Genomic DNA, 13,058 nt, shown 5'->3' on the forward strand with positions numbered 1-13,058 from the left:
TAACTTATTTGTCTATTCCTGACTCCCCCTCTAGGAGGCAACAGGCTGGTGTGCCTTAGTGAGACCTCTGTTGAGATACCACTTTCCAGACTGTGGCCTCTTTCTAGAGCGTGGGGAGGGCATATCCTCTGAGTAGTCTTCTCAGGAGCCCAGACACCCAGGACAAGTCCATTTCTCTCAAAGCCACTGTGAGAAGCGCCAGATGCCATCATCTGTGTCTTCATTCCCCATCCCCTCCACCTCTAAGAAGGGCGTAGCTGCTTTTCAGCCTTATTTGATGACACCACCTCCTATTCAAGCACAACCATGGGGAAATAGTGACCCAGAATGTTTCTCTGCAAATGAAACATTATATTCCCTCATTTGTTTGCACACTTACCTGTCAGCTTTCCCCAAGCCCTGCCGTTCATGGGTGCTCATGTCTGTGGTGCTGACTGTGCTGGAGGCCATGAGACCACTTTGAATAAGGCAGAGCACCTGCCCTCACAGGGCTCCCCGTTGAGTGTCAGTGTGGGGAGGACAGGTAGCTACAGCGAAGTTGTGTTAATTTTGCATTTCTGCAAATAAAATTATAAGCACTTGGTAAGGAGGAGAGAGAGGGACAAATGAAGAGAGGAAGAGGAAGGCAGAAGGAGAGAGAGAACTGTGAAACTATCAAATGGTGCTGGAGATTCCACCAGTATATACTCTACATGAGTGTGAAGTGGAAAGTGAGTCTTTTGATACCTCATTTGTTCTGGGCTTCCATGTTGCTCCCTCACATTGGGCAATTAAAGAGAATTCTTAAGTAACATTGATGTAAATGACTGTTGCCTCAGGTACTGACTTTAAACCCAAGCCCTATGTAAGCTGCAGGACATAAACACCTACAACAAACTATGGTGGGTGAGGGCACAGTGCCTTTAAGAAACACCTTGAAGGGAAGGGTTTAAAGCTGTTCCCCAGGTAAGGTGGTACCTTAATCTTGTGGAATCAACAAGAGCTGCTCAGCAGAGTTCCAAGACACGCCAGAGAGCACGGTACAGTTTTGGGGGAAATGCAAGTAGTTCACTGGTACTCTAGAAGGAATGTCTGTGAGGAGAGGCAAGATCTAAAGCTAGGTAGGGGCCAGATGACGCAGGCCTTGTTTACTCTGATAGAGTTTGAATTTGCTGTGACGGGGCTGGGCAGCTGTTGACACATGTTACAGCTGGGGAAGGACGGGAGAAAGCTTGGTTCAGCTGATTTTGAATGTATTGGATGAAGCAAGGGAAGAGGGGAAAACTGAGGGGAGAGATGCTACATGTCTGAGTTAGGGTGAGGGCTGTGGATCCAGAGGGCAAGGAGAGAATCCCACGATTTTTCTCTTTGGGGAAACTTGATCTTTGGATCTAATCTTATTATCTAGGGGTTTTGTTTTCTGGTTTCTTTGAGTCACTTCTGCATTGAGGAAAACAGTGCATCATGGCTGGGCAACTTGGTTTTTTCAGAATCACGTCACTATCTGTTCACTTTTTCCGTAGTAAGATGTCACTATTTACAACACAGAACACCTATACCTTAGACACTTGCCATAGATGATAATCTTAAACTTCTCATTGCCCAGATTTTTTTTAAACACCTGGTTGCACCATTCATTTCTAAGCAATCACAGAGGATTGCTTAAGGACAGGCTTTTTTGCTGGGATTCTAGATTTTATCTTTCTATTAAGCCGAACCATAAGAAGGCTGAACTCTTGGACATTCCTGCCAGGAATTGATTTTCACTCATGCTTTGGTGTCGCAGTCGTGGATTTCATCAGATGCTGCTCACTCTGAGAAACAGCGCATGTATGACTCTTGCTGTTTCTAACTTGCCATTCTAACTGGCCAGATGTTTCTTTTATAACTAGGTATCAGAAAGCCTTTGTTGAGTAACTGACAGGTTTTCTTAATATGATTCAGGTAATTGAATGTTTTGATTGAGAGGCTCTGAGCCAAATCCATGGCCCTCTTTTAGAAATTGAAAAGAATCTTATTTGCAGATCAGAGTTCTAATGTATTTCCCATCTTAATTTTCTGTTCTGATTTAAATGTTTCTAGAGTCCTGGTTTATCATTTATGATTTTCTCTGTTTTGTATGTATCATGTAAGCAGCCTCATCTTTTGTGGCTGGAGAGAGGTATGCAGAAGTTGCCCTCCTCCTGGACTACTTGCTTTTGTTGCTCTAAGCAAAGTCCCTGTGGCAGGCAAGTTCGTTTCCAGGCAGCTGGGTGTCTGCCCCGTGCTGGCAACTGTGTGCCCCCGTGCCACAGAGCTTAAGTCAGCACATGCCTCATCACTGTCACACCAGCCCCATGAGTACAGGTGCAGAAAAGGTTTTCTCCTTACACACATGCAGAGTGAAGAAGTTAAAGTAAGTTGCCCCAAGTGTCTCAGACTCTGATGAAGCCAGAAACAAATCTTGTTTCTCACTGGCTGTGGGGTCAGTGATGAAGCTGTGGACCAGCCGGTGGCAAATTTTACTGGCAAGAACTCCTTTGTTACCTGCCTCCTTCCTACAAGGAAGTCTATTGTTATTTTATGACTACGTTTTCCCCACCCTTGGGCCTTACAGCACTTTAAAAAATAAATAAAACGGTTCCAGGGCCAATTAAATATTTATGCTTTTACAGGTAAGAAGAAAATCCAAAAGCAAAGATCAATAAACACAGAGATTGTTGCCATCTGATAGGCACCTGATAAACAGTTCTTTTTTTTTTTTTTTTTTTTTTTGAGACAGAGTCTCACTCTGTCACCCAGGCTGGAGTGCAATGGCACGATCTCAGCTCATTGGAACCTCCACCTCCCGGGTTCAAGCAATTCTTCTGCCTCAGCCTCCCGAGTAGCTGGTACTATAGGCATGTGCCACCATGCCCAGCTAATAATTTGTATTTTTAGTGGAGACAGGGTTTTGCGATGTTAGCCAGGATGGTCTCGATCTCCTGACCTCTTGATCCACCCGCTTCAGCCTCCCACAGTGCTGAGATTACAGACGTGGAGAAACAATTCTTTAACCCTTCTTGCTGACTTGCCTTCTTCTGTCCCTCCCCACTCCAGCTCACCCCTCTCCAAGTGGTCCTCGGGCAGCCTGTGCCTTTCTCCCTCCTGTGCTTTGCCTCACAGAGTTATGGTCACCAGGAAATCCCCTATTTTTCTGCCTATTTGAATCCTTCCAGGTGCCCTCCTCCTGATGTAGTGACACCTCTCTCCTTAGAACCCTGATAATGTTCACCTCTCTTGTTAGGTTATAAACTCTGAGGGCAGGGCTTCCACATTTCCGTGTTTAGCCAGCCGTCTTGCATGGGGTGGATATTGGTTGTGATAAGCTACCACATCATCGCCCTGGTTCTCATGCTGATTGCTTGTTGGTATCAGCAGGTTATGCCTGCCTTATCACCATGTCCTGTTCAGGCAGCTAAGAATCCCTCCCCTCTATAAAATGCATTCTGATAACCGTGGTAATGAAACACTCCTAGTAGATGTCTTGGTCAGTGATATTTACCTTCTAAGCACTTTATTTCCTTTTTTTTTTTTTATTTTTTATTATAGGCTGCAAAAGTACAGTTTCCCAGAATTTTAAGTTGGGGGCATATAAGTAAATCTGTTTCTCTTATGGGTTAAACAGAGTCCCCAGTCTTTTCTCAGAACATAGAAAGAAACAACTGAACTACAAATTAGCTTTTGGGATGCCACTTGTTCACTGGCCAGTGTCTACATGTTTATTGATCTTTCTTTTCGGTTTTTCTTTTTATCTATAAAATCATAAATATTTTATCGGTCCTGGAACAGTTTGACCTGAAGTTAAAGTTAAAAATTCTCTAGATATTCACATCTTTTTATTTAGTAACATCCAAGTTGTTAAACTACCTTAACTTGCATTTCTGGATTGTTGAAATGTTATATTTAAGGAATACCTTTATTTCTGAGGTTTACAAATTCGTTCACTGGTAATAAGAGTCCTATATAACTGGGAGGCTGGGAGGTGCTCTCTTACTTTTACCACCTGATCTTTCTCCTCTTGCCTCTTTTCTTTTCGGTATTCCTAGGGTTCCACAGAGCTGAGCCCCTTGGGTCTACCCTTTGTACTCTTCTCACCAACTAGATTGTTGGAGATTTCTCGACCTGTGCCTTCAGGTACTACATGATAACAGCTTATTTCCAAAACCATATCTGTAGTCACCCCTCTCTTGTGACCTTGGATCCTCTATCCTTTTGCCCACTGGCAAAGCCCCAGGTGTATCTAAAATTCAGCTTATCTGAAGCATGATTCACTGTCCTTCCTCTCAAAACCTAGTTCTTGTTCTGTACAGCCTATTTTCATGAAAAGCACTACCTAGACTCTATCTGGTTGACAGGCCAGAATCTTCAGGGGGGTTGACATATGTTGGGTTATCCAGGGAACAGACTCTGAGCTGGAGATGCATGCTGAGAAGTGGAGATTTGCATACAGAGTGTGTGCATGCAGTGTGTGTGCAGGAGCTGTCTCCTGCCTTCAACCCTCCCTTGCAAAAGTGAAAGTGAAAAAAAAGGTATATTCATCATGACACACATTCATGCAGAACCCGGATGCAGCCTCAGAATCCTCCTTAACCCAGTGCCCTTGGCAACTGTTACCATTCCTTGGATTGGCACATGAGATGAATTCTGTTATCAATATCTGACGGTGTGGTTCACATTAACAGATATCTCTGTAGGCCTCTACACACAAACACCACCACTAACAGCCAGGTGGCACCTTGCTCAGTGAGCAGAGGTGAACGTTTGTCTAAATAGAGGGAAAAAGACAAGACAGGGAAGGCCAGGAGCATTGGGAGGTGGGTGTCAAGCAGGAGAAGCAGGAGTGGGTGGCTGGAAGTACTTGGTCTCCCAGGCGTTCCTAGAATGCCAGCCCTGAAATCAGAGACTTGTGGTGCTAATATTCTTACCATTTCTCTCATCTCTTTTGCTCCAGGTTACGTTACAGTGGATATTTTGGGGGTGTTACTGCCCTAAGCAGAGAGCAATTTTTCAAGGTGAATGGATTCTCTAACAACTACTGGGGATGGGGAGGCGAAGACGATGACCTCAGACTCAGGTGAACAACAGAGAAAGGTCCCCTTCACGGGGCTCTGCGATCTGGAGATCTGTGGCTCTGGAGACCTGCATTTATATTTATTCCTTTAGATGCCAGTCCAGCAGGTCACTAGGCTGCAGATTTGGGCTTGAAGGGTGCAGCGGGTGGAGGGAAGGCAGGATGGCCCACATCGTTCTGTGCCAGTGGCAGTTTACTGCTGGTCTGGGGGCATTTGGGGTCCAGAAGTGTTGGTGGAGGCCTCATGGACTTGTCAGTGGGAAAGACGTACTGAGACGCCAGTGAGTGAGAAACCTCAAACTGCAAGATGTCTGCTGAACTGCAGTTTGGAGACCGGGTTATTAAGAGCCTCATGCTTTCTGTCAGACCTCAGGGGGTCCTCACACACAGTCCCAGTATCCCCTGCAGGGAGTGCCAGCAGCCTCTGGCGAGCTGCACATGTTGAAGCAGGCAAAGAGGTCCTCTCCTCAAGCTTTAGACAGCCCTGCACACTGTGAGGACTGCAGGTGGCCTGACCCCAGGCCTGACTCAGTTCTCTTGGACTGCTTTCTGCTCTGAGGGGCTCAAAGGGAATAAGTCTGGCCTCCACCCACAGCTTCTTCCCCTGAACTTGGATTTGGGGGCCAGATAGTTATAGTTATCCCTACCTTGCAGAAATAAGTAATTATTCAAGAGCTTGGGCTGGTATCTTTAGACTTGTCATCACAAGGACCTTCTGGGTGTCAGGAGACTCCCTTCCCTCTTGCTGTTGCCTCTTGGAAAAGAAATTTCTTTTTTTTTTTTTTTTTTTTGAGACAGAGTCTCATTCTGTCACCCAGGCTGGAGTGCAGTGATGTGATCTTGACTCACCTCAACCTCCACCTCCTGGGTTCAAGTGATTCTCCAGCCTCAGCCTCCCTAGTAGCTGGGACTACAGGCATGTGCTGCCGTGTCTGGCTAATTTTTTTGTGTTTTTAGTAAAGGCCGGGTTTCACCATATTGGCCAGGCTGGTCTCGAACTCTTGACCTCAGGTGATCTGCCTGCCTTGGCCTCCCAAAGTGTTGGGATTACAGGTGTGAGCCACCATGCCTGGCTGGAAAGGAAATTTCTAACCTGGGGTTCTGAATTATTAGATATGTGACTGTTAGAAATTTTTTTCTTGCGTCATGATAAAGAACCCAAGAGCTCCATGCTGGTCTGGTTACCATGTCCAGCCTGAGAGCCTCTGGAATGTTTCTAGCAGGAGGGAGTGCATTTCCCTGACCAAGGGCTCTACAGAAATGGCTGTAGTGATGGGCAACAACTCTTCGCAGCCCAGCCCATCAGTAGCCTATGTGGTCATGACTTAGGAACTGGACGGAGGGTACCTGCTACATTTCAGGACAACAGTAGCAAAGGCTAATGACAAACAATCCCCATTATCTTCCCCAAATCTACTTCACTGGGGTGATTAGTAGAATTTTGCCCTGATCTCATGTCTTCACTGTCTTCTTTCCTGCTACGCTTCAGCTTCAAAGTAGAGGGGAGCCTCCAATTTTGCTTTAATTTGAAAAGACCATCATGGCCTTCAGAATGGTTTTTGACTAATGTGGTGGATAAACTAAGATGATTTGAATAGGAAAGTTGGTTGAGATTTACTGCTTACTTAATTCGCCTGTGCAACAGGCACTACCCTTCTTTGTACTTATATAATACATATAATACATTACAGAGTACAAGCATGTTCCATGCAGATTATATCATTTGAATCTTTGAAATCAAGTCCCTGTCACCACTGTCATTTTACAGATGAGGGAACTGAGACTTTGGAATAGTGAACTGACTTACTGAGGTTGTAAATAACGGAGTCCAGATTTGAACCTAGGATTGTAGCTTTAAAGCTTGTGACCATAAATGGCCATTCCTTTCTTTGTTAAAAGAAGACAACTCTAAGTAAATTGGGGATCCTAACAGACTTGATTCTCCTATTCTTCATGTTGTTTTGAAATAACTACTTTATCAGTTTTTTTTTTCTTTTTGAAAATGACTAAGTATAAATTAATGCATCTCCTTTGTACCCCAGGAATAAGTGTTAAATCTCATTCTTTTGTGGGCTTATCACCTGAAGTTCCACCATTATAAGAAATTGGAAATTTTAGGAGTTTCTCTTTTTTTAATACCCCAGTAGTCAAGCTGTTTGTGACTCTCTGTGTGTGTGTATACATTTTCGCAAATGATGCTTTTTATTTGCCTACTGGTAGATGAATAGGATGGACTTAAAAAAAAATCTCTATTATTGTTCTAGGGTTGAGCTCCATAGAATGAAAATATCCCGGCCCCTGCCTGAAGTGGGTAAATATACAATGGTCTTCCACACCAGAGACAAAGGCAACGAGGTGAACGCGGAACGGTAAGTCCTGGCTTCACCTGCCTGGCAGGCTACCTCCCTAGTGTGTTCTGTCAATAAGGACTGTGTTGAATTCGATCAGATTTGAACCAGTTTATTGTGTTAAAAGATTTGTATTAAAGAAATTTTCAAACAGACACAAAAGGAGAGAAAGTGGTGCACTGAACTCTCATGTCTACAGTTCTCAACTCATGGCCTCTCTTCTTTCCCTCAGTTTTTTTCTCACCCCACTGGATTTAGAAACGTGTGACAGATGTCATAGCATTTCATGTGTAACTGTTTCAGTATCTTAAAATATAGGAGGTTTTAAAAAAGGAATCACAATACCATTATCATACCTAGAATAAAATTAACACTATCTCCTTAATGTCATCAAATGTCTAGTCAGTGTTAAAAGCTTTTTTATTTTTAAAACCAGTTGGTCAGATCAGTGTCTAAACAAGGTCCACATGACATTTGAATGATCTCTTTTAATCTGTAGGTTCCCTCTCCCCTTCTTTATGAGTTCCTTGATATTTATTTGTGGAAGAAGCCAGCTTATTTGTCCAATAGAATTCCTTGCATTACGGATTTTTCCAATTGCATCCTGGTAGTATAACTAATGTGTCCTCCTGACTTCTGTTTTCTCATAAACTGGGTGTATTAGTCAGGGTTCTCTAGAGGGATAGAACTAATAGGATAGATGTATATATGAAGGGGAGTTTATTAAGGAGTATTGACTCACACCATCCCCAGGTGAAGTCCACAATAGGCCTTCTGCAAGCTGAGGAACAAGGAAGCCAGTCCAAGTCCCAAAACCTCAAAAGTAGGGAAGCCGACAGGGCAGCCTTCAGTCTGTGGCCAAAGGCCCGAGAGCCCCTGGCAAACCACTGGTGTAGGTCCAAGAGTCCTAAAGCTGAAGAACTTGGAATCTGATGTTCAGGGGCAGGAAGCCCAGGAGAAAGATGAAGGCTAGAAGACTCAGCAAGTCGGCTTCTCCCACCTTCTTCTGCCTGCTTTATTTTAGCCACGCTAGCAGTTGATTAGATGGTGCCCACCCACATGGAGGGTAGATCTGCCTCTCCCAGCCCACTGACTCAAGTGTTAATCTCCTTTGGCAACACCCTCACAGATACACCCAGGAACAATACTTCGCATCCTTCAATCCAATCAAGTTGACACTCGGTATTAACCGTCATACTGGGATTTCTCTTCATTTCTGGAGACTTGAACAGAATCTGAATACTATTTGTGGGCAAGAATTTTCATCTATGGTGTTGTGTACTTCCTCCAGTGTCACAGCAGGAGGATATAATGTCTGGTTGTGTCATTTTGGGATGTTAGGATTGATCTGTGAGTTTCGATATCGCCAGTCTAACCTATGCATTGTGAGATTCCCCATCAGTTTTTTACCTAATGACTTCAGCAGTCGTTGATGCTGGATTTCTAAAAGTATTACTTGATTAGGAGTTGCAAAATTGTAATATTCTAATTCTGTTGTTCCTTCTGCATTTATTAGATTTTTCTACAAAGTACTTTCTCTTTTCATGTATTTGGGTACTCTGGGGTATAGATTTTTTTTTTTTTTTTTTTTTTTTTGAGGCGGAGTCTTCACTCTGTCGCCCAGGCTGGAGTGCAGTGGCACCATCTCGGCTCACTGCAAGCTCCGCCTCCCGGGTTCGCGCCATTCTCCTGCCTCAGCCTCCCGAGTAGCTGGGACTACAGGCGCCCGCCACCGCGCCCGGCTAATTTTTTGTATTTTAGTAGAGACGGGGTTTCACCGTGTTAGCCAGGATGGTCTCGATCTCCTGACCTCGTGATCCGCCCGCCTCGGCCTCCCAAAGTGCAGGGATTACAGGCGTGAGCCACCGCGCCCGGCCTTGGGGTATAGTTTTTATAGGAAAGGCAAAATAAAGAGAAAGAGTCAAGCACTGATTAAAATTTTTTCAGACTAATGCTTGGTGTTTCCTAGCATCCTTCAGAATGTAGTTCTTGTACTTTTTGGTACTCATATTGTCTCATCTTTGGCCAATGGAATCTTCTTCAAGCTGGGTCCTGAATCCCAGTAGTCCTCAAGAGCTTCCCTCCCTCTGCTCTGCCGTGACGAGATGTTCTAGGTTCTTCTTGTACTTTTCATGCCTTGGGAATTGGCCTATTCACCAAGGAATCCTGGCAGATAAGCCAGTTCTTATGAGGCTTTGATTGAAGAATCTGTATTTCTTTGTTCTGATTTTTCCCCTTAAATTTTCAAACAGTATTAAGGGGCTTTTTGTGCTTTTGTTATGGTCTACATTTTAAAGCAATATTAAAGTGCTTTCAGCCTGATATTAAAGAGTCCTGTTAAAAGTTTATTTATTTTTTTCAAGGCAGGATCTCACTCTGTTTGTTACCCAAGCTGGAGTGCAGTGGCGTGACCATGGCTCACTGCAGCCTCAACCTCCCAGGCTCAAGCAATCCTCCCAGCTCAGCCTCCCAGGTAGCTGGGACCACAGGCATGTGTCACCATGCTTGGCTAATTTTTTTTATTTTTTGTAAAGACAGGGTCCCCCTGTGTTGCCAAAGGCTGGTCTCAAACTCCTGGGCTCAAGCAATCCTCCTGCCTCAGCCTCCCAAAGTTCTAGGATTACAGCATGAGCTACCACGCCTGGCCTAAAGTTTATATTTTAAAGCATTATTAAATGTCTTTTTGCCCTTTTGATAGAGTCAACCACTCCAACAAAATAGCTATTTCTATTTTCTACATTTTTCTAGTCATTGTCCATAGGTGTGCATTTTTCTTTTATATTAAAAAATTAATTATTGAATAGATACAAGAGTGCTCCTAAATTGTATGAAAAGTGTGAAGATTCTTGATGCCATGAGCACTGCTGGTATCTCCCACCCCCACGCTGAGTGCATGACCTGTGTGGTCCTCCCTAATCCTGTAGTCTCCCGCTTTGCATCTCCCCTATCCACCTACCCAGGTAACACCTCTCTGAATTTTCGTGATAAGTATTTGTGATAATGATAGTTATTTCTGCTGTTTCTTGGTTTTCTTGTTTTCCCATATGTTTATGTCCCTAAACAAAAGATTGCTTAGTTCTGCATGTTTTTCAACTTTATGTAAATGAAATCACACTGCATTTATTCTTCTCTGACTTTATTTAGCTGAACGTGATGCATCTGATCCCCATCCATATTGTCATGGGTAACCAGCATTTATTGTTTTCACTGCTGCGCAAGTAGAACCTATTCAGTTCACTGCCTGCTTGTCTTCCCAGAATCCGTGGCTCTGGCCACACTAGTGACTTCTTTAAATGCATCCTGCTCTTTTGCGTGTCTGTGTATCTTGCCCAGGGTGGTCTCTCTGCCTGGAGTGCGCTTTCCTTCACCTTCTTTACTTGTTGAATTTCTCTGTTTTAACCTTACTGAAATTTCCCTTCTCCCTGACGCCTCGCCAGACTTCCTCATTAGGTTAGGTCGCCCTTCATTCATCCTCACCTACATACATTCCAAAATTTTTGGAGGCTTGTGAACGCTATGTACCCACCTACAGACACAAACTTTCCTTATAACAAAGGAAGATTCAGAGATCCCCTGAAGCTCAGCTGAGGATCAGTTAGCAGTGGATGGCACATATCCTGTTGTATCTGTGTTCCTTGCACATCCTTCTGTCCTGTAGACTGGGGGCTCACTGAGTGCAGTGACCGTTTTCATCATGGGTCCCTGGGTTCTCACATGTAGTCTGACACATGAATACATGGCTATCATGTCTGTCACCTTCAATGGGGAAAACAAACTTTGTGATAGTAGGAAACACAACAGGTACAATAATTTACAAAAATATGTTTGCTACATTTCGGGGCAAGGCAAAATGCAGTGGAGACATACATTAAATTCTTGTCTTATCATTCACATTTGTTCTTTTTATCTTTAGGATGAAGCTCTTACACCAAGTGTCACGAGTCTGGAGAACAGATGGGTTGAGTAGTTGTTCTTATAAATTAGTATCCGTGGAACACAATCCTTTGTATGTCAACATCACAGTGGATTTCTGGTCTGGTGCGTGATCCTGGATCTTTTGGTGATGTTTGGAAGAACTGATTCTTTGGTTGCAATAATTTTGGCCTAGAGACTTCAAATAGTAGCACACATTAAGAACCTGTTTCAGCTCATTGTTGGGCTGAATTTTTCCTTTTTGTATTTTCTTAGCAGAGCTCCTGGTGATGTGGAGTATAAAACAGTTGTAACAAGGCAGCTTTCTTAGTCGTTTTGATCATGAGGGTTAACTGTTGTAATATGGATACTTGAAGGACTTTATATAAAATGATGACTCACAGGATAAAATGAATGCGATTTGAGGACTCTGGTTGAAGGAGATTTATTTAAATTTGAAGTGATATATTATGGGATAAAAGGCCACAGGAAATAAGACTGCTGAATGTCTGAGAGAACCAGAGTTGTTCTTGTCCAGTGTAGAAAGGTACGAAGATACAATACTGTTATTCATTTATCCTGTACAATCGTCTGTGAAGTGGTGGGTCCCAGGTGAGAAGAAGGCCACAAAAGAGGGGAGAAAAGGTGACGAATCAAGATGGAGTGAACTTGGGAATGAAGAGGTAGCAGGAGGGCAGAGTGTCTCCTGCAGAGGCAGCAGCAGCTGAGCTGGTTGCAGCTGCTGATAGCCTGCAGGGGAGGCACCTGCCTAGGTATGCCTTCCAGTGATGCCCACCAGAGGACACATTATCTATTAGTTTTTAGAGTTTTTGTAAAATGATTTTGTACAAGTAGGATATGAAGTAGCAGTTTACAAGTTTACATATTAACTGATAATCAGTATGTCTATCAAATACCTCTGTAGTAAAATGTGAAAAAGCTTTCAGTGTTCCTTCGTGTTTTTTTATCTTTGAGGCCTACAGATATATTCATTTCAGTATCCATAATTCTAAAGAGGTTAAAAACAGAACAAATGAAACAAAGCCTTCCACTCCCTCTGTCTCCCATCCTTCTGTCCCTCTCTCTTGTTCGTCTCATGTGTGACCTCCTTGTGGAACCAGCTCCAGTCTTATGATAGGCCCATCTGTGTCTCACTCCCTGGGCACCTCCATGAATGCATTATGCTTATCATGCAAGCCCTGGGGGTTCTCAATCCATGATTATTGTGTGACATCTCAACAGTTAAACTTTAACATGAATGAGTGCCAGCCAGGAAGTTTAAATAATATCTAATCCTTCCCAAGCAGGGAGAGGGAGTAGGAAGGTTTGGTGCTAAGAAAAAACAAGAGTTATCACCACCCAAATGGGGAAGGAGAATTTGAAAGGGCAATACACTTTATAGACATGACGGGTGTACCTAGGGCTGGCTTGGTTTTAGTTTAGCTTTTAACTCAGCACAGGGAGCAAAAGAGCAAAAGTGGTTTTTTTTTCTTTTCCTTTTTTTTTTGGCGACAGGGTCTTGCTCTGTCACCCAGGCTGGAGTGTGGAGGTGCAGTCTCGGCTTCCTGCAGCCTCCGCTCGCCAGGCCCAAGTGACAATCCTTCCACCTCAGCCTGCCGAATAGCTGGGACCATAGGTGCTCACCACCACTCCCAGCTATTTTTTTGTGTTTTTAGTAGAGCTGGGGTCTCACCATGTTGCCCAGGCTTGTCTTGAACTCTAGAGCT

General features: G+C 43.8%; 1 protein-coding gene across 9 annotated transcripts in view; it reads left to right on the forward strand.

The window, feature by feature from the left end:
* B4GALT4 (beta-1,4-galactosyltransferase 4) overlaps nucleotides 1–12,272 on the forward strand; it is a 29,609-nt gene extending 17,337 nt beyond the window's left edge. For 5 of the 9 annotated variants that reach the window (XR_012431682.1, XR_012431681.1, XR_012431684.1 and 2 more), the window contains 3 exons: nucleotides 4,952–5,012; nucleotides 7,336–7,440; nucleotides 11,333–12,272. Coding sequence is in view for 4 of the 9 variants with exons in the window: in XM_005548073.4 (XP_005548130.1) it covers nucleotides 4,952–5,074; nucleotides 7,336–7,440; nucleotides 11,333–11,465 (361 nt within the window). In the remaining 5 variants the exon portion in view is untranslated. Of the gene's footprint in view, nucleotides 1–4,951; nucleotides 5,075–7,335; nucleotides 7,441–11,332 lie in introns of all 9 variants that reach the window. The other 4 variants (XM_005548073.4, XM_074033397.1, XM_005548074.4 and 1 more) reach the window with 1 other exon arrangement.
* Nucleotides 12,273–13,058: the final 786 nt, after the last annotated feature.

Source organism: Macaca fascicularis, chromosome 2 (genome assembly GCF_037993035.2).
Source record: "Macaca fascicularis isolate 582-1 chromosome 2, T2T-MFA8v1.1".
Classification (NCBI taxonomy): Eukaryota; Metazoa; Chordata; class Mammalia; order Primates; family Cercopithecidae; genus Macaca; species Macaca fascicularis.